This window comes from Xiphias gladius, chromosome 5 (genome assembly GCF_016859285.1).
Source record: "Xiphias gladius isolate SHS-SW01 ecotype Sanya breed wild chromosome 5, ASM1685928v1, whole genome shotgun sequence".
NCBI classification, from domain to species: domain Eukaryota; kingdom Metazoa; phylum Chordata; class Actinopteri; order Istiophoriformes; family Xiphiidae; genus Xiphias; species Xiphias gladius.
The window spans coordinates 5,917,275-5,940,685 of record NC_053404.1 but is presented as its reverse complement, the minus strand read 5'-3'; the positions used below and the strand labels follow the sequence as shown (position 1 = coordinate 5,940,685).

Here is a 23,411-nt window from a genome sequence, read left to right as displayed (position 1 = left end):
CCAGAGAACATTTTGGACATTATAACAAAACTATTTGAAAAATACAGACTTGTAAAACTGTGTGTTTCAATTAATTGGAATTCATTCATTAGCAGTATACTAATTAATTGAACAAAATCACTGTTTTCCTTAGAATTAGGATTTGGTCATATCGATACGTCATGCGATATGACCAAATGCAAGTCCTAATTTGCATTTGGACATATCGCATGATTTTCTTTAAAACCTGGATATCCAGATGAATGTAAAGTTGGTCTGAAACATCTTTGATATAAGAAATTACAAAATTATTATTGGCAAAAAAACAAGCCATATCAGGCTGATATAGTTCCCTCCCTTTTCGTCCTCAAAGTCTCCTTCTCCTCCTTATCTGTACTATATGTTCTTTTTTACTGCACTTGCTCAACAGTTTTCTCTGAGATGGATCAAAGCAAACCTTGGATCAACCCCCCCCCCCCATTCAGCAAGTCTTCCATGTATAAAAGGATGTCTTTTCCTCCAACAGTGTGGGCAGTATCAAGTGAGATTAAGTGACTTTGTAAGTCATCAAGGCTGTGTCTTTTAACATTGATCTGGTATACAGGGTGAAATAGGGTGATCATTGGAGAAGTAATTATAAAGGGTCTCAGCCCCAGTCCTCCTCCTAGCTGTTTATCAGTGCACTTATTAAAAGACATTGGCAGGCAGACAGGGCCTATCTCTCCATTTGCTAGTCGACCACACCTTAAAAGTCAGTGGGTCATGGCTCCCGGTAGTGCAATAAGCGGTGAGCGCCAAATTGGAGGAGGACTGATTACGGCCCTGAGGAGATGTGTGATGAAGCCCTTGGCTTCATCCGAACTGTCTACTTCTATTTCATCCAGCACTCTATCTCCTTTATCCCTCCTCTATCACTGCTCCGTTAACTCTGCCTTTACTCTGTTTGCCACTGTGTTTGGATGGCAATCTTCACCCTGTCTTACACTGACTCATTCTTTAATTAATCTCTTGGCTTTCAAGCAGGCGGGTGAATGCCACCTTTTGATTGGTTTGCCTGTAATTACCTTTGCAAGATATACTTGCAGAGTGTATTTCCCCAGATTGTAAACTTGTAAAAATGTTGTATGCTATGGGACACAAACTCCAGTCTCCCATATGAAAGTTGGATGCAGACTACTTGCTGCATTGGCACTGGATGTAAATTGTGATCTGCAGAATCATCTGTTTTGAACGTAATTCCTAGAGATACTAAGCTGTTAAATGTGGCAATTTTTTGTGACTGACACATAGCCAGTTAGAAAATTACCTCAATGTTGCTTGATCTTGAGCTGTGTAAGGCTGCTCCCCAATGGTGGAAGAGATAGTCAGACCTTTTACATAAGTAGTAATATACTTATACCACAATGTAAAAATATTCCGTTACTCCATGTACCGCATTCAATATTTTCCTTAAGCAAAATTACAGAAGTAGCAAAATCACCAAAATGTACTGAAGCCCTAAATAATGTTATTGATCTATCATTGAATCATTTAATGTATAAAATTATGAAAAATGTCTCATCACAATTTCCCAGAACCCAGGGTGATATCTTAATCTGTTTTGTCCAACCAAAAGTCCAAAATTTAATTCAGTTTGAGTCAATTTACAGTGATATAAATCAAAGAAAATGATATCATATCTTTGAGAAGCTGTAACCAACAAATGTTTGTTTTTTGTTATAAATGACTTAATGGATTAATCAATTATCAGAACTCTATATGTATATGTATTCTGTGTATATTGTATCTTATATTTCAGAACAATTTGCTTGATGAATTAACTAATAATTTTAGAACCATTTAAAGAAATCATTTGTACAATAAAAGCGAACATGTATTGTTTCTCTTAATTATATTGATTGACACTGGTGCATGATCAACTACTTATTTGTGTTTTCTCTCTGTTTATTTCCTCACTTTCTATTACTGGAAGCATTTTCCAAGCAGACCTCACCACAAGAGGACATAATTTACTTTAAACTGATGTGAACAGTATCTTCTTGGAGCAGAAAACACACAAAGACTTATTTCTTAACCTTGGAAACAGGAGTTTAACAAAAAATAAAACTCAAGGTCCACTTACTAGCTTTTTCTGGAGCTCTCAACCACATCTAAGTGGACCTGGAGTTAGGATTTTTCTCATATAAAAAGTTTTGGGTGAAAATAAGTGAATCAGTAAGTCTGCAAACTAGTCGGTGAAACAGATAGTCGAGTGACTGTGCCTCTCTGTGTATTTTTTTTTTTTTTTTATAATTTTCATTGCATCCTGGGGAAAAAAAACACCCAAAAGTTTCTGGGACTTTTGTGGGTCACTCTGAGTTTGCGGTCCTTGACGAGAATGATGTAGCAAACAATTAGATCCCCTGTGGCAACAAACAGAGAAGATGCAGGCTTAACCAGCGTCAGAGCTGACAGAGCCTCCTCCCCAGCAGCCCTGCTGTCAAACCCATCTGCTTAATAATGTACCTGCACCACCTAGAGCAGTAACAGTGCTATGTTTTGTCCCACTCCTTAGCTGGCCAAAAAAACACCAAACATAATACCTCTGGTCATTTCAGCAGAAAACATCAATTAAACAAGGACAAATTTGCTTGGCTTTTGTAGCCAAGCTTTAATATAGAAGTGTTTACTTTCATAGAAAAATATGGCCATAGGGCATGAAGCTACATACAGTTAAAGAGGTGGTGAGGTGGTTGAGGCACCTGTACAGGAGGACCCCCTCCTGTACAGTTGCCAAAGAATGTACAACATGACATTTATTCATTGAATTAATTAATAGGAACACATGTAATTGATCATCACAGTATAAAATACTATGATAACAACTTTAGTTGAATTTGTTTGTTAAAGAAAAGTAATAAAAAAAAAAATAGCAAGCTCTTCCCTCTGTGGAAGATCAATTATCCCACCAAATTAATCTGTCATCCTCTGACTTTGCTTTACTCTTGGTAGAATCTGCTTCCCAAAGAGCTTTATGCCACTGTTTTTCCCTCCCTAAGTGCTTTATTTCAGTTAATGAGCAAAGGGCCAAACAATAATCAGCTACACTCGTACCTCTGATAATTTGCAGCCATGTTCTCCCCTAGTTTGTGAGCAGAATGTAAGTACAGTTTAAGTAAGGAAGTGGTAGTAAATATGTGACTGTATAATTGAGCATACTGGCTGATAATGGACATCCTTGATTTCCAACCTTCCAATATTCCTGTATCCATACACACCTAAAAGAACAGCTTGTGTGTTTTCCCCGCACACTATATGAGGGGTGATGCAAGCCATAATTCATTCTGGGTCTCTTACATACATTCATTCTGCTTTCACATGCACATATTTTATACACATTCTTTTCTCATATGCATGTAAATATTGTCAGTCTCATATGTGTATATACTTTATGCTCACATACTTATACTTTTACTTTCATCTTTTTTTTTGGTGTACTTGATTTTCACTGGCACAGGGAGTTTCCTCCTTAATCAGAATGTGTCTGTAAAAACAAGGAATACATGTGCTGTGCTCGTTTAACTTAAGTTACACTGTTTTGAGATAGAATTTTCCTACAATTATGCCATTTAGGGTCTTTTCCTCTATCACCACCATGAGATTGCTTGTTACATTAGATACTCATTATACGTTATACGTGATATTAGATCAAGAGAAGCTACCAATTCTTTTGTGCATTTGGTAAAATATCCTTGCAAATATTGGATGGATGCTATGAAACTTTTGTGTGGACATTCATGAGTCCCAGATGATGAAATCTTAATGATGTTCATGATCCCCTAAAATTTCCTTTAGCGTCTCCTTGAGGTTGACATTTGTGGTTTTAAGTGAAATGTCTTAATAACTATTGGATTAATTTACATTAAATTTTGCATAGATAACTTAGGTGGTCACAGGATGAAGGCTAATTACTTTGCTGATCCTTTGACCTTTGTTGTAGTGCCACAGCATGTCAAAGTTTTCACTTATCTAGCGGAATACAGTATCTCAACATCTATTGGACTGATTGGCACAAAATTTGGTTCAGACACTCATGGATGCCCAGAGGATGAATCTTAATGACTTTTGTAATCCCCTGGCTGTTCCCCTATCAACACCATGATGTTGACATCTGTAGTTTTAAGTGAAATATTCCCTATCAACCACCGGCAGGATTGCCATGGAATTTGGTTCAGACATACATGGTTCCCACAGGATAAATTTTTGTCACAAAATAAAATATCAGAACTTTAATTGGATTTGTTTGGAGGACAATCTCTTAGAAATAGGGACATCTTAGCAGACATCCCACTCAAACTCTCCATCCTGCAAGGTTGTAGGTTATTTAGTGGTGTGACTCGAAAAAATTAAACGCATCATGATAAGAGTTAGTAGAGACAACATACAAAAGGAGGAATAACATACACCGAGCCAGCAACTGAGGCTGAACAAGCTGCAGAGGAAGACTGTCGAGTTTTCTGGGAGTTTCTGCTTCAACACCTAAATCCCAAGCCAATCACAGCGGATGCATCAACCAACTCTGTTTCAATAACTCTGAATTTACTGGAGATTTACAGCAAGTGGTTGCTCAGGTAGTAGGTTGATAACCTTACAGATAGGAAAAAAACAAACACAAAGAAAGCATACAATATAATATACATTATTACTATCAAAACCCCTTTTTCCTTTAATCACAACAAATATAACACTCCATTATTCTTATGTCCGCTCTTCATCTAAAAGAGTTTTGATGTTGCTAGCCTCAAACAGCAAGTTCTTATGGCTAATGATCATAACATAACCCTGGTACAAAGCTAATTTGCATACCATGCACATTACCGAAACTATTTTTAACAAAGATTTAGGAACACACACTGATTACACAAACCTAAAATGCATTTTCACTAAAATATTTTGCCAGACAAATACATTTAACAGTTAATAAAAAGTACATTTCAACATAAAACTAGCTAGGATACCAGTAGCATCATTGCAGTTAGCTATAGTGAAGCACTTTCTGCTGCAGCACAATGGACCCCTGACTCTGTGCAAATTTGCATTGGACTGCTCACACAATGGAAGTGCCACTCACAAACCTGTCTCTCTCTGCTTCATGTCAATGTTGCCTCCGTCACATTTTCGTCTCAATCTTTTTTCAATCAGTTGCCCCTTTCTTTTAATTTTTCACACAGACATGAAAAATCATTTCAAGGTCGGGTTGACAGAAACGCAACCTTCAACCCAGGACTGGACTTTGTAGCCATATCCACCACAAGCTTAACCACGGGGGAAAGGAATCCATGATCAGGCATAACACCAGGTGACAAAGACATCTCAACACTGATGCCATGTTGGCAACTTTGTCACTTACCGATTTTCTCAGGGATCTCAGTGTTTGTTTTTTTAATCAATTGTTTTTATTTAAAAAAAGTAAGAGAATAGTCATTACAACTGTAAACACAAAGTCTCAGAGTTTTGGGTTTTGTGGGGAGATCCTAGTGGGGGGACCTCCCCACAAAACCCTCACAGAACTGCTTCAGCTCAGCCATATTCTTAGGATGTGTGCTGTGAACGGCCATCTTGAGGCCATTCCACAGCATCTCTATTGGGTTAAGTTCTGGACTCTGTCTGGGCCACTCCAAAAGGTGGATTTTCTTAATTTTGAAGTCATTCTTTAGTAGCTTTACTTACATGTTTAGGGTCATTGTCCTGTTGCATCACCAAACTTCTACTAAGCTTCAGCTGGCGGACAGCCACTAGTAAGATACCTTGATAAACTTGGGAATTCATTTTCACCTTGATAATAGTGAGCATTCTGGGCCCAGAGGTAGGAAAGCAGGCCAAAATCATTATGCTCGCTCCGCAGTACTTCACAATTGGGATGATCTTTTCATGTTGTTATGCATTTTCCTTTTTCTGGGATATGCTGCATCTTCTTCCCAAACAATTCAACCATAGTTTCATCAGTCCACAAAACATTTTCCCAGTAGTGTTGTGCAGTGTCAAGGTGCTCTTTGGCAAACTTCAGGCATGCTGTGATGTTTTTTTTGGAGAGCAGTGGCTTCCTCCTTGATGTCATGCTCCACAGACACCATAGACACCATGCTCCACACAACCATGTATGGTAGAATCATGAACACAGATGTATAGCAACTCCAATGATTCCTCTAAGCCTTTAGCTGTTACTCTGAGTTTTCTTTTTTACCTCATTGAGCATTCTGCGTTGTGCCTTTTTGTGCCATCTTAGCTAGATGCACACTTCTAGGGAGAGTAGCCACAGATCTAAACTGTCTCCATTCATAAAAATGTTTTCTAACTGTGGACTGATGAATATCTAAACTGTTTCAGATTAGTTTGTTACCCTTTCCGGCTTGATGAAAATCAACAAATTTTGATAATAAGTCTTCTGAGACCTCGCTCTTGAAAGGCAAGTTTCACATCAGCAGATGCCTCTTCTGAATAGCAAACTCAAAATGTTTCAGTGCCTGTTATTATTCAAAGTAACAGTAGCCCACAAATCAGATCTGGTTTCATTGATTGGACTCCAGGTTTGCTAACTCCTGACTCCAATTAGCTTTTGTTGATGTCATTAGCCAAGGGGTTCATATATTTTTTCCAACCTACAGTGTGAATGTTTGAACGATGTATTCAATATGGATATGAACATGCAACGATTTGTGTGTTATTATATAAATTAATGTAATTCCAAAGGGTTAACTTACTTTTTATTGACACTTTATGTATAAAGGAGCCCACGAGGCCAAGGGTACATATAGAAGTTCATGAAGTGACATTTTCTAGGAGTTAGGTAAAGTCTATAAAATTAAAGTAATAAGTTTGTGGTTAGGATTCTTAGATATGCAGTCCAAGTTGTCCAAGACAGTAAACCAATCCACCTCACCACCACGATGGTCAAGATCTTTTTCCAGTGCCTGATGTACAGCGAGAGGACCGCATGAGGAGTCCAGTAACAAGGTATAGAGCTTAGAAACTAAACCACCAGTCTGAACACCTGCTTCTAATATGGCATGAAGCTCATTGGTGCATAAAGAATGCCCCCAGGGTACACCATAAGCATGCATGGAAGAACTAAGTTGCAGATCAAGGAAAAGTGGAGAGTTAGCTAATTCGTATGATATTTGCAAGTCATTAAATGATCTGAGACCCTCCTTGTTACAGATATCAGACAAAGTATGGATACCTCTGTTGCTCCATTTGGGAAATGTAAAAGGGACTCTTCTGGTAAGAAGAGCAAAATTATGGAAAATGGGACTGTGGGTGTGTCACTTTAACTGAGAGTGAGTCATTTTCTCTACAGTATGCCAAAAGGAAAGACATTATGGGGCCCAGTTTTGATTTGGAGCATTTAGGAGACAGATTAGAGTATACAAGGTCTTGCAAAGGATTAGGAGAGGCCAAATTTTCCTCTATAGCCTGCCATGATCTGTCGGGATGGGTGAGAAAAATTGTTGAGGTAACCAATCACACCTGAAATATGTAAGATATTCATTACAGATAAAGTAATTTGAGCCACCTTATTTTACAGCACCGCATCCTACATCCGATGCAGTTCCTTCACTGATCTGTATCACTGTGAGCCAATATAGCAACAAAAGTGGATCTGAAGTGCATTTGGATTGACAGCTTGGTGAGTCTGCCCATCTGAGGTTGAGTGCTGGAGGTGTCTGCGGCTCCTGGAGACCTTGACACTTTCTGTGTGTTTCTAACCTCAGTCTATACAGGAAGTCACATAAACACTTCTTGCACACAACGCATTCAGATGTTGTCAGACCAAATCCAAAATTGATAAAATGTTATTAATCCAGTCCATTCAGTTGGTACTCAGTCTCCAATAATTGTTATGCAATAGTCTATATTTGAGACAATCATTACAGCATTTACTATTTAACCTTTACGGTTGGTTCCAAAAGTCTGAGACCACGACCCCACGTTATGTTACCAATTATTTAACATAGAAATTTCATGGCTATGATATCGGTTTGCCTGTTGTGGAGTGACTGCCCAAAGGTCAGTATGGAAACCATATATTGGCCGCTGGTCAGACTTGTTTGCGGAGCCTGTCCAACTTAAACTCATTCACACTCCAAGATAAATAATTTAAAAAATTACATATATACACAGGGAGAGGAACAGCAGGAATACATACAAGACAGACAAGTCTGTCTTAAGAATACTCATATCCCACTTGTTCCCTAAGGTTTTGTGTTGCTCCATATAATTTCAAAATTAAAAAACTAAGCAAGTTTCTGTCATTGTACCTGGAATATTTGGAATAAATACTAAGCCTCTCGGTTTGATAAAAGCTGTCATCAAGCTCAGATGATATATTCTCTTAACAATGTACACCTCTTACTTTGTAATGATACAAAGTACGAATAATAAATATATATTTACAGTTAAAAAGAAAAGTTTCTATAAAATTTAATTTCTTTTGACAGATGTACAGTGTAAACCAATGAGCTTTTAAATCAGGGGACAGCCAGGCATTTCCTATCATGCACTGAGGTCTTCCAGTAGGTGGAGAGCAAATGTGGTATTTGTTTCTAAAGACTGCAGCTGTCTTGACTTGATGAGGATAATGTTGGCAATGTCAGAAAAACATCACAGCAAGTCAGACAGAAATCTAACCAGCATGCATTGTGCTGTGATCTGCGGTTATTATTTTGCATAGGCCTGGCTCATCTCAAACAAGCTTATTATGTTTGATGGTCAACTGGTTGCACACCTGTATGGGTATACAGAGCCTTTAACTGATTTTTGGCCATTTGAAGGAAATAAGCTGTAAATACAACATTGACATATTGTCCCCCTTATAAAGTTGAAATGGTGGACATCTTAGCAAACAAATGCCTATTTACACATCTAGGAGACACAAAGCAACATTCATTCATTTGGAGTCGTGTTTGTGTTCACCTGATAAATCTAAGTCCAATATTGACTCTCTTTTAGACCTGTTTTTGGTCTCCACCAACTCCTGAAAAAAATATCTCTTATAATAGCCTAGATGATTAACTTAACATAATCTTATCTAATTAAATTTAATGATCATGAGATGTCCTATGACATTGTATTAAAGTAAAAAAGTTGCTGTGATAATGTGAAGATAAAATATTATAACTGAACTTTTTTGGCACTAGGCTGAAGTTGCTTGTTACTATACATGAAATGAAGGTAATTTAATTAAATTAGAATTGTGTCAAGACATTGTTAGAGTACATCCTACACTATCTACTGATAAGTGATTCATTACATTTACACATCCATTATATTCCAAATCATGATTTCTGTGATACAACATGTTCCCTTACTGCATTTGTCCGCCTCTGATTGCAAATTAAGCTATTTTTGTAACTCTTGTAAGACTGCTTTCACAAATGCACTGCAACCCTGAACTTATCTAGACATCACTTGGAGGAGTTGTATGTGAGAACACAAATGTACGAATCAGTTGGACCAGAGATTAAATGGACTTTACCCTTCAGCATTGACTAATCCAGGGGGTCATTATTTCATTACTATTGGAACTATTGGAAAAGACACTAACTTTAGCAAATATCTATGGCCCCAACGCAGAAACTTTCTTATTTTTTTCATTCATTATTCTCAGCACTATTTAAATTTCCTGACTCGCATGTAGGCGGCAATTTTAACATAGTATTGGATCTATTGGATGTAGATCATTCATCATCGGCCTCCACCAATAAACCCAACCACCCTTTATCCTTACTGAAACAGTACATGTCAGATTATGGACTGATGGACATCTGGAGACTGAATAAACCCTGTATTAATTAATGTTCATATTATTCACCGTATTCCAGTAATGAAGGAACACCTGAAAAGTAAACAAGAACTAAATAACATACTGAACAAGAACCGAAGGTATTCTCCTCAAACTCTGACAGCAACATTTTGAATTGGAAAATAAAACAGGTAAACATTTAGCAAATCAGCTAAAGTAACAAGCAGAGAAACCTATCATTACCTCAATCATAGACACATCTGGAAATTTAACTCATAATCCCTCCATAATTAATTACTCTTTTGTATCCTTTAACTCAAATCTTTACACTCCAGACCAGAACACCTCGCCTAAAGATGCTGAAAGATTTCTGAGGAAAGTCTCCCTATCTAAACTAACTCAAACCCAATCAGAAAATCTAGAGGTAAGGCTCTCCCTAGAAGAAATCCCCAGAGCGCTTCTTTAAAATGATATCTGAGATTCACCAAAACACCACTGTACCCGGTAATATGAACACTGCCTATATTACACTCATCTCAAGATGAAATAGGGACCACACTCAATGCTCCAAATATCGCTCGATATAATTAATTAAGAAAGACACAAAATTGTAACCAAGGCCTTATCAGTTAAACTGGAATCTGTATTTTCATCATTAATACACATAGATCAAACCAGCTTCATTAAGGGGAGGCACTCCTAAGAAAACACATAAAAATTATTTAGCCTAATCAATTCATATGAAAATAGCATCTCCCCAAACAATCCACCATTTATCATAGCAGCCCCTGATACCTTAATGGCGTTCGACCGGGCAGATTGGTCCTTTTTCACCTCACCTTTTCATCTCCCTTAATCACTTTGGATTCCGACCATATTTCATCAATAGGATTAAAATACTATACGATTCGTCCACTGCATTTGTTATAACCAATTGGCTTATATCAAAACCATTGCAATCACAAAGAGGCACTCGACAAGGATGCTCATTATCCCCACTACTGTTTGCACTTTACATTGAACCTCTGGCTGCTTCCATTAGGCAATGTGATTTCAGGCATCCAATCAAAGTCACACCAACATAAAACCAGTCTGTATGCTGATGACATTCTGTTATGCATTGTAACCCCTCATCCTCACTTCCATCAGGCCATAATCTGATCAGTAATTATAGTAAGATGTCTGGCTATTCCATCAACTAGACAAAATCAAAGATTCTGCCCATTACCCGACTCAACTGGGATGCCGAGTTCAATCGAACAGCTAAAACTATTACATACATTGGAATCCACGTTTCTCCAAATTTAAACAAATAATTCAAAAGTCAACTAGACCCCCTCTACCTCAATATATAAAAGCCAGTATGGAAAATGGAATACATTACTATCTTTCATTTGCCAAATTTTAATCATTAAAATGACACATCTTCCCAAAAATAAATAACATCTTTGCCATGACCCCTGTTACCCCACCCTCGGGCTGGTTCTCCTCTCTTAGTAGTGCAGTCACTAGATTCTACTGGAAAAACTAAAACTGGAAGAGGAATATCCAGCCTGGGACAATAACTCATTAATGGCTCGTTCATTACCTTCGACCACATCCCAAAAAAAAATCTAACATACCGGACTACTGCTCCTTCCAGTATATCCACAGTAATAAAGAAAAACATCAACCCTACAAATTTTAATAATCACAGCCCCCTAAATATTGTGTCATTTTGTATTCAAAAACAAAAAAAACAGACTTTATCTTGCCAGCTCCCTAGTACAAAGTCTTTGTAATGTCCAATTGAGCTGATGTGTGAATACATAAATTAAAACCAATAACTGGTCTTAATGTTGTGGCTGTTGATGTTTCTATCCCATTTCCAGTAGGTGAGAACATGTCTAACGCTGACAATCTCCTGTTGTGTGCTACATGTGTGAAAAGGCAACTTTGGGCAAAAATGTCTGAAGAATCAGGTACAAACCTGGTCTGGAGTTCCTATGAGAAAACGGCTTCAGATTTCACCAGCTTCATTACATGCTTTAATGGCTTTATTTAAACAGCAAGCATGTCCAAATCGTGATAACTAGGATTAACCTAAAAGCAAGTGTAGGCCTCTTCGTTTCAGGCTGGTTCAAATTGATATAGAACTGAAATAATAGCTCAAGCAGAAACATTTGACAATTGACATTGGGTCCCAACATCGACCCCCCCCAACACACACACATACACACACACACACACACACACACATACACACAAACACACACACACACACACACACACACACACACACACACACACACACACACACACAAAAACACGCAAAAGACATCTGATTGATTGTATGTTCAAACTGATTAGCTGACACACCCTGTCAATGTAACATAAAACAGAGTAGCCTCCCTCTTTAACAAGATGATTCCTATCAATGATAGGGGGCAGACATGGGCAGAGCTGGCTAGTGGTGGGTAAAGGATGGCTGGTGGTGGACAGAGTGCTAGAAAGGACCTTTTTTGGTATGGAAATGGGAACTGGGGAGAGCAGATATGATAAAATATCTGACTTTCACACAGAATGCCGGAGGCTGTTTGGACATCTGCTGTGTACTGTGCAACTATCTGGCCTCTCTAAAACACATGGGAAATCAACATGCACACATTATTTCAGGCAACATAGGCATGGCTCAGTTGTCAACCTACACAGTCAGGTATTTAAAGGAGTAATCCACACAAAAGAGCAACTCCCGATGCATGATGCATCCTGGATCCATTTTCTTCTTATTCCTATGGACGACTGGCCAATTATAGCCAATGAGACGTCATGTTGAGACATCATGTTGTTTTCAACATGAACTGTAAATGTCAGGTTTCAGCCCCACTTAGATTTAAAGAGAAATGTTTTCTTCCTGTGCTGGCGTTCAACAATCATATAGGCAGGAATCCATCACTCAAGAGACAGAGAGACCTGCTTCTTCACAGACAAAAGCCTTAATAGACCAGATACAAAACATGTTGTGTTCATTACCCTCAGTGTGCTTCAAGCTCTTGCTCTATCCTCCTACATGAATAACCCAAAACTGATCAGAAATTCAATGCAGCCATATTTGAACTTTGAGCTGGGTACAGTGAGTTGGTGCTTATGTTACCATGATTGTCTGTAAGTTGTTGACCATCCATTTGGTATATGTTGAGATACTTCACTGATAAATCTATACTTTGACCTGTAGGTGACACTAGATTAAAAGTCAGTGGATCATGGTCACCAAAGTCAGTAGGATACATCTTTGGGGCACGATGGCTAATACCAAATTTCATGGCAATAATCCTTCCAAAAGATAAAGTCAGAGAATCATCAAAGTCATTAGGATTTGGGACCATGAATGTCTGTACAAAATTTTATGGAAATCTTGGAGAAAGAAACTGGATTATCTCTCTGAATAATGTCCTGCCTGTGTGTTATGTTTAATTTGGATAGCCTCTCTACTGTAATATGAGATAAAATAGGGCTTTTTAGTTTATTCCTCTAGGTGCTAGGGCTTTGTCAAAATAAGAATTATCAAACTTCATGACAAATGCAATAAAATACCTGATTGTCCGAAGTTGACATCTAAGAATGCAAGAGTGCTTGAGGGTGGATTTTTTCTACAATTTGTCATTTTAACACACCGTAGTATCCAGAACACTGGATACTACGGTGTGTTAACTTTAGCCTGTAAAAATCTGTCAGAAAGTGACATGAAAGAAGAATCAGATCTGTGAAATAATTTAAGTCACACTGGGGGCTTGGTCATCCAGGAGGCAGTATGCAAACTGCTGTTAACTGTTGTGATCTATTAGTAAAAACACAAGAAAAGACAAGAAAATCATCAGGAAAAGAATAAAATTGTTTTTGTTTCATGTGTGGTATTTTTTATTGTTCAGTTCCTCTGTTAGTACACCTCAAAAATGCCAATTATAGTGAAACACCACCCTCTTGTGTTCAGCTTTAAAACTGCACAGCAAAAATCTGACCCTTCAGCCCTACATATTTGGAAAACTCCATCCATGCTTTAATTACAACATACCTAATCTACTGTCTGTAACACCTCGTTCAACAGTCTCAGCTATTTTTTTCTATCTTGGCTCCACTGGTCCAGGTCTCTGGACCAGTGGACCAAAAACTAGACGTACATCTAACAAAACAGAAGGACAATAAAATACAGGACTTATTTTAAAATTTTACTCTTGATACACAGGGCATTACTAAATCTAAAGGAGTTGTTCTGCCTCTGGGACAAGCCTCAGATCTTCAGAGCAAGGACTTCTAGCTGGTTCTTTATCAAGGCTGAAAACTAAAGGTGATTTTGCTTTTACTGCATGCATCTAAGCTATGGGGCAGTCTCCCGTAAGTCTCCGACAAGCCAAATTACTTATGTTTAAATAGCTTCTTAAAACCCATTTTTTAATTTTCCCATAATATTAAAACACTTAATTCTGATTGTTTTTCATTTGCAGTAATATGATTTTTGTCTTTGAATCTGTGTCCCCCTTTTTTCTGTGAAGCACTTTGGATCTCAGGTTTTGTCCAAAATTAATAAGGGGCCAATAATTAAACCAAGACCATTCAATAATCAGTCACAAAACACTGAAATAGCTACAGTTAATCTGAGAAATCTGCATTACAACCTCAGTCTTAACCAACTGCAATATTGCATTATGTCTTGCAGATGGTGCTAAAAAAATTAAAAATTAAAAATTAAATTAAATGGACAGGGATGGTCTGTGGATGTTTATCATTGTTCAAGTTCACTTTAGGGATGAACTTGAACCCCGAGTGTGAGTGAGGACATGTCACTCAACATAAGTAGTGGGCATCACTAATGCTCTTGTGGTCAAATGTGAGACAATCCCTGAAGCTAGGTACAACATCAAGTGAAAAGTCTGACACCAGAAGACTGGAGGTTGTGCCCATGGAAAATATGTTCAGCTGTCATGTATGGCTGTTATTCTTGGGTCTCTACATACGGTCGGGTCCAAAAGTCTTTCCGGATCAACTGAATGGGAAAGTGGTCTAAGAATTTTGGACCCCCCTGTACTTTTGGCCATGTAGTGTATCTAAACACTACCGTTTCCTAGAGAAAGACAAATATTATTTAAAGGCGGAAGAGGACAAGCTTTATTGATAGTTTATTGAGTTTATTTGACCACCAGTGCTAGTAATATCATTTTAAGATACAAGAATACTTTATGGGAACAGAAATTTCGAGATTCTGTACACAGAAATCTACACTGATTCAACAAATAATAAATAAAAATATGAATATTAGCACAATAGTATTATATACCAGAGCTGAGACATGAAATTCTGACAGCACTGAAAAAGTTGCAGATGAAATGTTAGTGAAATATATCAAACAATTGCAGAGGACAAATGTAAATTTCAACCCATGCAAACGCAATATATCTGAGATAAAAATCCATTTTAATTGAGCTCCTTTAGAGCTTTTATCCCTTTTTGTGTTATGAAATAGGAAAGTAATATACTGTTTGCAGAATGCTGAAAGAACATGATACAGTATATGAACATGTCAGTTGGCTTTCAATTTAAATTCAAACGAGCTACTGCACCTATGTCCAAACTTGATAAGTCAGGCCAAACGAACCACGATAACAAGGTAAAGCGAAATGGGTTACAGAGGTACAGGGTTTAATTGCAAGGCTGATATTCATCCTGGTCCTTTAAAAAAAAAAAAAAAAAAAAAAATGTAACTATACTGTATATCCACACCCGTAACCCACTACACAGTCATGTTAATCTGTCAAAACCCTCTCACCAATAAGGATGATCCTGGCAAAACAATAACTCATCATTCTTCTCAAGAAAATATCAAGGTGGTAAAGTTTCCTACAATCATAGCAGATGCGCTTTGCAAAGGCTGAGAGAAGACAAATTAGTGAAAGTGAGAAAGTCAGCAGGTCATGTCACTGTGTAGAAGTGAAGACAAACAAATTTACTTTACTCAACTCAAACTGCCACTGGAGTTATTACCACAAAATTGAACAAGCTTCAGTCTGCCTGGAGGCAACTAACATTGCAGGTTATTGGTAAGGTACATTTGTGGGTCTTTTCTGCAAGAACAAAATTGTAAGAGTATAAGTTGTGTATACACATATGTAAGCCACAGTCAAAGAGCTTTTTTAAAGTTAATTTATGCAGCTTTTACATCAAAGGGAGGATGTGGTTGACAATATCCTCACAAAGTGAGACATTAAAATGAAATTAATCTTTAAAAAAATGCTTAAAATTGATATCACCAACAATGAAATACCTCTAAGGAAAATAGACTAAGGAAATATATCTTCATTTGAAGAGAGCAACATGAACTATTTAAATAAAACATTACGTTGTGACTTTTAAAATGCTGTGGCATTGCTCTTTTCTGGATTTTCTGTTTGTGATTTAAAAAAAAAAAAAAGAAAAGAAAGAAAGAAACCCAAAGATTACTAGTTTACAAGACAAAGCTGCAAAGTGTGATAAATCTTATCTATAAAAACATCAATCACCAAGTCTCAGCAGATTAAAAAAAAAAAATAATCAGTTCAGTTATTTGAACACTAAATCAGTACTTTCAGCCTCAAGGGGTGCTGCAGTTAGTTTAATATTGCATTTCCATAAATGTTATGTGGGACTGAAAGAAACATTAAACACTGGCTGAAATATCCTGATTTAGTCTCTAATGTGGGTCAAGAACCAAAAGTGCTGGATCCTACATTCCCCATACTGGACCATGCTAACATCTTTCATTACACCCCCCCGCCTAGTAAATGTAACCGTCTTTCAAACTCCACACCTGCAGTTTGTAACGTAAAAAATTTATAGTCCCCAAGCCTATGCCGGAATAACCCCAATGACATCACTACGACATCATCAGGGTTATTTTCTAAGATTTGACAAAGCTAAGCAGTAATCCTCATGATGAACTTGATTTGTAAAACTGTGAGAAAGAATTGCAAAAAAGTAAGTAAGCTGTTCCTGTAGTGATCTTTGAATTGAGAGCAGAATGAAGCGTGAACAGATTCCCAGAAGTTTGAAACCCATAAGACCTGTTTGACAAACACTTCCACTAGCTTAGATGCACATGCTGTTATAAGATTTGTGAACTGCAATGGAAGCATAAAATTATAATTTCCACTTAAATCAATATGATTAGCAGAGAAAGCTTCATACAGCCTAACTGAGAGGTTCTGCTAAACTATCATAGTGATTTTGTTTTTCTTTGTGGATTTTGTTTGTTTCTTTGTACAGCACCACACATGTTGTAAAGTGCTGATATGATGAACACCATATTCACAGTCTTTGTATGTGTGTGTATGAAGTTCACAAAGTGACCTATATACACATCAGAGTCCTTTAGGAGGTCCAGCGCCACCAAGCCACCTTCATGCGGTCCCAGATGGCTTCTAAAGAATCAAAGGCGGGGCGTACATCCAGGATGGAGAACCGGTAGGTGTCTTTGTTGATCTCACCGTCATAGTAGTCGATGATGTAGCGCACCTCCTTCCCACAGCGGTCGATGATCCAGTCGTGGCGATCAAAAGGCAGCTCGTATCTGAGGGTGATGGGAGAGGTATCAGAGAAATTAATTTATTGGAATAAGATTTCTTGGAAAAAAAAAAAAAAAATTGTATAACTCGGCAATTCTGCGCACTGCAGTCTACTAGTGGCAACTAGAAAGTTTTACCAATTCACTGCTAGAAAGGGACTAGAAGCTAACCTAAAACATGCTAACTACCATTCAGGAGACACTTTGAGATTTCACTTTTTTCATCACTGTCTAGGGGGCAGAGATTTCACTATAATACACCAAATTGAATTCCCTCTAACTGCAAATCTGTTCTAGAGAATGGGACACTCTTCTCTCCTGCAGCTTGTCTTTGTATTTTAGATAGATTACAGGGCTGGATGTTTTCTAAAGGATGTTTCCTGAATACACCTTTTAATGTCAAATGAGATTGGCATGCAAACTCTAAACTCTTCATACTGCGTTTAGAGACAAAAGAAAAAGCTACGTTCAGAGTGAAACATACCACCTTCCAGTTACGTTATTAAAAGTGTACTCCACTGGTTCAGCATTAAACTCCTGTAACACCGTCTTGATTCACAATGGATAGTTAAAAAAAAAAAAAAAGAAATAAAACTGATGCAGCAGAACCAGAGATGATGTATTTTTTATTCTACGTATTCTTCTCCCTCAATAAAACCTGACCTCATACATTACCCACAATGCTGACAGTCCGCTCGGAGACTTGCATGTGTTATGTGTATAATAATGTAGCGTCTAGCCTCAAGCAGAGTTGGGGGGGGCGGCTGAAGAAGTGAGCTTTATTCTTCAGATTTTTTTCATTTTCAAACTTGTAGTTTTCAGACCCAACCAACACTGACTTCACTTCAGGACAATTATCAGACTTAAAACAGCACCCTCTGGAGATACAACAGGTTAAGTCTAATGATGCACTATTTGAAAATGTCTCAATTTTCTGTAAACCTGTGAGTGGAGCATCTCTCACGCAGCTCTTTTCCTCTTTCCACTTTCTTTTTTGTGCCTTTTTATTTTTTGCCTAAGCAGCTTGCATCTTTGAAGCATGAAACTCACTTGTGAATGTATATAACAAATAAAATTTAACAATGCATCTCCTTTGTTATCGATTTTGTATTTATTGACATGCATTAAAAAAACAAGAAAAACTAGTTTTGCTGTAAGTTAGTCATATGTGAAGCAGGGGAAGGAATGCTACGGTATTCCTCTGGCTAATATACACTATTTATTGACTTGGAGATACAAATTTAAATGAGCACGGGGACAATATGCTTGTAATACAGACAAAATGTCAGCAAACCAACTCTTAAGCCACAGTATATTGGAAATGTGGCTACTTGAAGCAGCTACATTTCTGAAATGCTTACAGTGGTTAATGGAACCATGTGGAGATGTGACACAGCCATGACGCAGTCGCATTCAATGAACATGAGAGTTAATAGGTAAAATTAACATCCCAGTTTCATTTGGGTTCTTCTGCTCAGTGTCACATATCTAAGCTGTAAACTAAAATTCAGGCAGATATAGTGTGAAAATGCTCACCCCATCCAGTGACGGAAGCGAGCCCTGGGTGAGTACTCTTTGGCTTTCCCACCAAACTTCTTCAAGGTCGGCCCACATGGACATTCACTGGGAGAAAATACGAGACAAAATACTCATCAAATAACTACTACTTACTACAATACTTTGATGAACAGGCAGATCATGTAAAGTAAATAACGAGTAGACAGTTTCATGCTGATTTGTATGCCGTTGTTTCATGACTCACCCTGCATGCAAAGCCTCCCATTTCAGGATCTCCTGCCAGGCCTGTTCATTGTTCTGATTGTGGATTTTAATGATATTAGTCATGTCTTGACGAGTGAGGTCATCATCGCGCCAGCGCCACCTGCAGTACAGAACAGAGTTTTAAACCAAGTAAAGAATATCACAAAGCCAACAGAGGGTTTCTTTACTGCCTCAACACTATCTCCTCCCATCTAAATAACTGACTGACTGTAATCATTAAAGCTAATGTCATATGCAGACTAAGCCATTTGGCCATTACACCAAATAAAGTAATATTTTTCCAAAAATACAGCATTTTCAATTCAGGCAACACTAATTCCTTGAAATCAAAACAATCAAGCACGCTAAACTGTTTGCAATGACATCAACCTGATTTATCTATTATAGTGTTTGAGTCCTGCTACACGTGTGCACCTGTCAGTTCATTGCATGTCTTAGTGAGCTATTTTATTCATTTACTTTATATTTGTGAATATGCAAGTTGGATTCCTTCCTATTAAGAGTAAGATGTATGGCCAATAAGCTGCTAATTAATGTTTACATTTTTCAAAATAAGTGAAAAATATATAATCTTATGCATTTCTCTTTTTTCCCTTCTGTACCAAAAACGTATCAGACAGTATTTTGCTATACTGTATATGTGGTGACCACAATCTCTCTTCTCTCTAACAACACGGCTAAAGGTAATTAGATATAATTGGACATCCAGGCTGGCAGGCTAAAACTACATGTTCTACCAACTAAAGTTATCGTCAGTTGCTTGAATTAAAAAAATCCATTCAGTTAAAAACCAACCCCTTGCGCAGCATGGCATTCCAGAACATTTGTTCAGATGGGTAAACCCAGTTCTTTTCAGTGCCATGACAGGGAATTTTGGACTCCTCTCTGGAGAGTGACAGGTCAAAGGGCTGGTCTGGAGCTGGTATTTGGTTAGGAGGAGGCATCTGCACAGACAGGGCAGAAAGACAAAACAACACAGTCCACAATTGAATCTTTAAAATTGTGACAACAAAGTGAATTTTGTGGTGTAAATGACAATGTAAAAAAATATTTAAATACAGTAGAGATGATAATAGAGATGAAAGACACTTAACCATTCAGGATAGAACATACTCAGTCAGGATAAAATCTCAGGTATGGGCGTGATCATTGCTTGGTCAACAGACATGCTTTTAAATCTTACAGGCAAAAGTATTTAAGGATGAGAAGCCACTTAATACTAGATGAGTTTTTAAGTTTAAAAATCTCCTACAAGAATGATGTTGTTATATTATTATCAAATCTAAAAGTTGTAAAATCATTAATTTCAATAAGAATTTCTTGCGTGTTGTGCATTTCAAGAGCAGAACAGATGTGGAGCCATTTTAACTCAGATTAAAGCTGTTTCAGCCTTGCAACTGCTGGGTGATGGAGTTTTATTAACAGCTACAAATATCTCTGTTCATAGCATTACATTTCTTCTAGGCCCGCAACCAATGATTATATTCATTATTGATTAATCTGCCAATTATTTTCTTGATTAATTGGTTACTTTTTTAATTGTTAAAAAATAGCCCAAGGCAATATGCTTTTCCTGTAATACTAACAGTCCTAAACCTTAATATGTTTAATTTACTGTCATATATGACAATGAAGAGCAGCAAATCGTCACATTTTAGAAGCCGGAACCAGAAAATGTTTGGCATTTTTCTGGTTCCTGAAATGATAAATCAACATCAAAATAGTTGCAGATTAATTCTCTTTTAAATTACTCTATAGGCTCTTCATCATCTCTTCAAAAGTTGTAGAAGTTCCATTTTGTTTGCTTCTTATTTTGTGAACTGCAATCCAGTCCAAATAGTGCTTCAGTCAAAAGACACTTTAAACATCCCAAATTTATTTATTCCTGCTTGGCTTTCACCCTCTCACTCCTCTCCCCATCCACACAGCACCCACTCCCTCTTTTCCTACACTAAAGTGGTGCAGGTACCATATTTGCTGGGTTGATGTCACTCTTCATGCCTGCTGCAGCTTTCATGGGACACTCTACAAACTCGTAGGCCCGGTCCTGGTGGGCTGGACCTGCTTCTGCTCTGTGCATCGGAGACACTGATGGAGGAGACACTGGAGGAGACATGAACACCTGATTGAGGCATAGGGGGTACATACAGTACTAGTCTACAGATTTCAACGATTTCAACAGTAAAACAATCCAAATCTAGAAAGATGCAAAGTAATGCAGTCAAGAAAGGAAAATCTGCTAAACTTGTGTAATGATCAGAAGGCAATAGCAGGGAGTAGCAGCACCAGTCACTATAACAAATCAAATGATGTCAATTATGTTTAGCCCAACAAATTATACTAACCTGTAACTTATATGTCAGTGGAAATGTATTTGCTAAAGTGGTGCTGAATAATTCATCATTTACGGGCATGTCACAGATAATTTAATAGACACTGACCCTCTTACTGATACACCTACCCTTTAGAGGCTGAGCTTGATGCATGGGGCACTCTGATGGTGGAGACACTACGAAAAACAGATGCAGACAAACAAATTACAATACGCTGACACAATTTAACAACAATTATCAAAAATGGTATGATATAATGCTATAACCACAGTTAATAGCCTTGCACCTCCTGCAGCACTACCTGTAACAGGCTTGGCTTCTTGGTGCATGGGGCAGCCCTGAGGAGGGGCAGCCATCATGGCCTCTGCCCTGACTGTAGGAGCAGCAGGTGTGGACACAAACGCTCCCATCCTGCCCTGTCTGATGTCGAAACAACACACATAAGACATTAAAACAGTCAAGACTCTTTATGTCATATGCACTGGTATGGATAACTAGTGTAATGACTGTAGCTACAGTGGGTACTGAACCTGAATAGTTTTTTAAAGTAGAATTTTTTTTTCTTTTTTTCTTTCTGTAGCCCCGAGTCCAGTACGGAAAGCTATCTTGAATGCCTGGTCAGAGTCACAGTTTTGATTACTTGCGTAATCTGAGGAACAAGAAAAAGCCTTATGCAACAACAGCCCTATAATAAATACTACTTTGTCATCAATATCTAAAATTTAGGAAAAATGCCCACCCCCTTGTAAGCACATCCCTGTATGTAAATAACTACTCCCCTGAAAAAAAACCTATGAGACCTTCGACAAAATATTTTTAGATTAATGTATCAGTCCAGATGTCTTTGCAATGTTGCCCGTTTGAAGGGCGAGCAAAGTGTGTCTGTACACCTTTCAATGAAGGACGCAAATTTAAGAAGGCAAAGAGAAGCAACAGAACAACATTTAATAGCAAGTAATAGAGAATGAGAGTAGCTAACGGTATAATGACTGTGTAAGTCGAAAATTAATTTCTAAAGTGAGTTCCTATGGCTAACATGAACATTAAATATAAAAGGTTAAGCGGCAGAATGGCTGAGGAGGCTAAAATTTGACCCTGTCAGGAGTTATCCTTGCAAAACCTCACGGTTAAAGTTAGCATCGGAGCTTCGAACGAAATGGCAAACCAGTTTGATGATCAGGCTAAGTAGCATCGGGTGCACTAGATGAAAGCATTTAACGTTAGCGTGGATAACTAGTTGCTAAGCTAACATAAGCGGAAACGTTGACTGTCTTCTCGCTTTTAATTCGAAGATTATTTTAACATAGCATGTTAATAATAAATTCAGGGCGACTCTTTTAGTTTTTGTCTAATCAAATAAGCTACAGTAGAGAGAAAAACATCAGATTCGAGAGAAAAAACCAACCTCTTAGTCAGCTAAGAAGCGTTCTTCTGTCAGGTTACTATCCCAATGTCAACGTGCAGGACGGCCGATATGTTACCCAGAAGGAGTTGCACAACTCTGTGTTACATGTGCCGTACGTAAGCCATATACGTCACAACGTTGACATGGAGAAAAAACGTAAACATTTTGTAACGTAGCTATGGGCTATAACATAACGGATGATATAACATTAGCTTCACTGTTGCGTAGCTGTATACTCTGAATGCAGTCAAAAACTACAGCAACAGCCCAATGGTCGATTTTGGTTGAGACTGAGTTGCACTGGTGTTTATTCAATACTGTATAGCACTGTGGTGTGTCTAATATTTGTCCACCCCCGTTCACATACATGTGGAAACAAAATATAAGGAACTCCTTTCACTAAGATCTAATACAACACCCCTCCTAATAGGCTAAATTTACTTTATATATTGCACTAAGATACTCATTATGTTACAAAACACACCTTACCCTGTAGAATAAGCGTCTGACCACTGGGGGGCGCCAACACACCGCCTTATTTTAAGATTTTGTCATGTGACT

The 23,411-nt window shown here is 37.8% G+C and overlaps 1 protein-coding gene across 2 annotated transcripts; it reads right to left on the bottom strand.

The window, feature by feature from the left end:
* Positions 1-14,878: 14,878 nt before the first annotated feature.
* LOC120790125 (holocytochrome c-type synthase) lies at positions 14,879-22,992 on the bottom strand. Of its 2 annotated transcripts, XM_040127434.1 has the most exons (9): positions 22,851-22,992; positions 21,976-22,094; positions 21,747-21,865; positions 21,574-21,621; positions 21,082-21,215; positions 19,908-20,056; positions 19,093-19,212; positions 18,867-18,953; positions 17,138-17,336 (listed from the first exon to the last, which is right to left on the bottom strand). In XM_040127434.1, exons 3-9 carry the CDS (start codon positions 21,853-21,855, stop codon positions 17,138-17,140), a joined length of 846 nt encoding a protein of 281 aa, XP_039983368.1. In that variant the 5' UTR covers positions 21,856-21,865; positions 21,976-22,094; positions 22,851-22,992. The 2 variants fall into 2 exon arrangements, with proteins under 2 accessions (XP_039983369.1, XP_039983368.1); XM_040127435.1 differs by lacking the exon at positions 21,976-22,094 and having other exon boundaries at positions 14,879-17,336; positions 22,851-22,991.
* Positions 22,993-23,411: the final 419 nt, after the last annotated feature.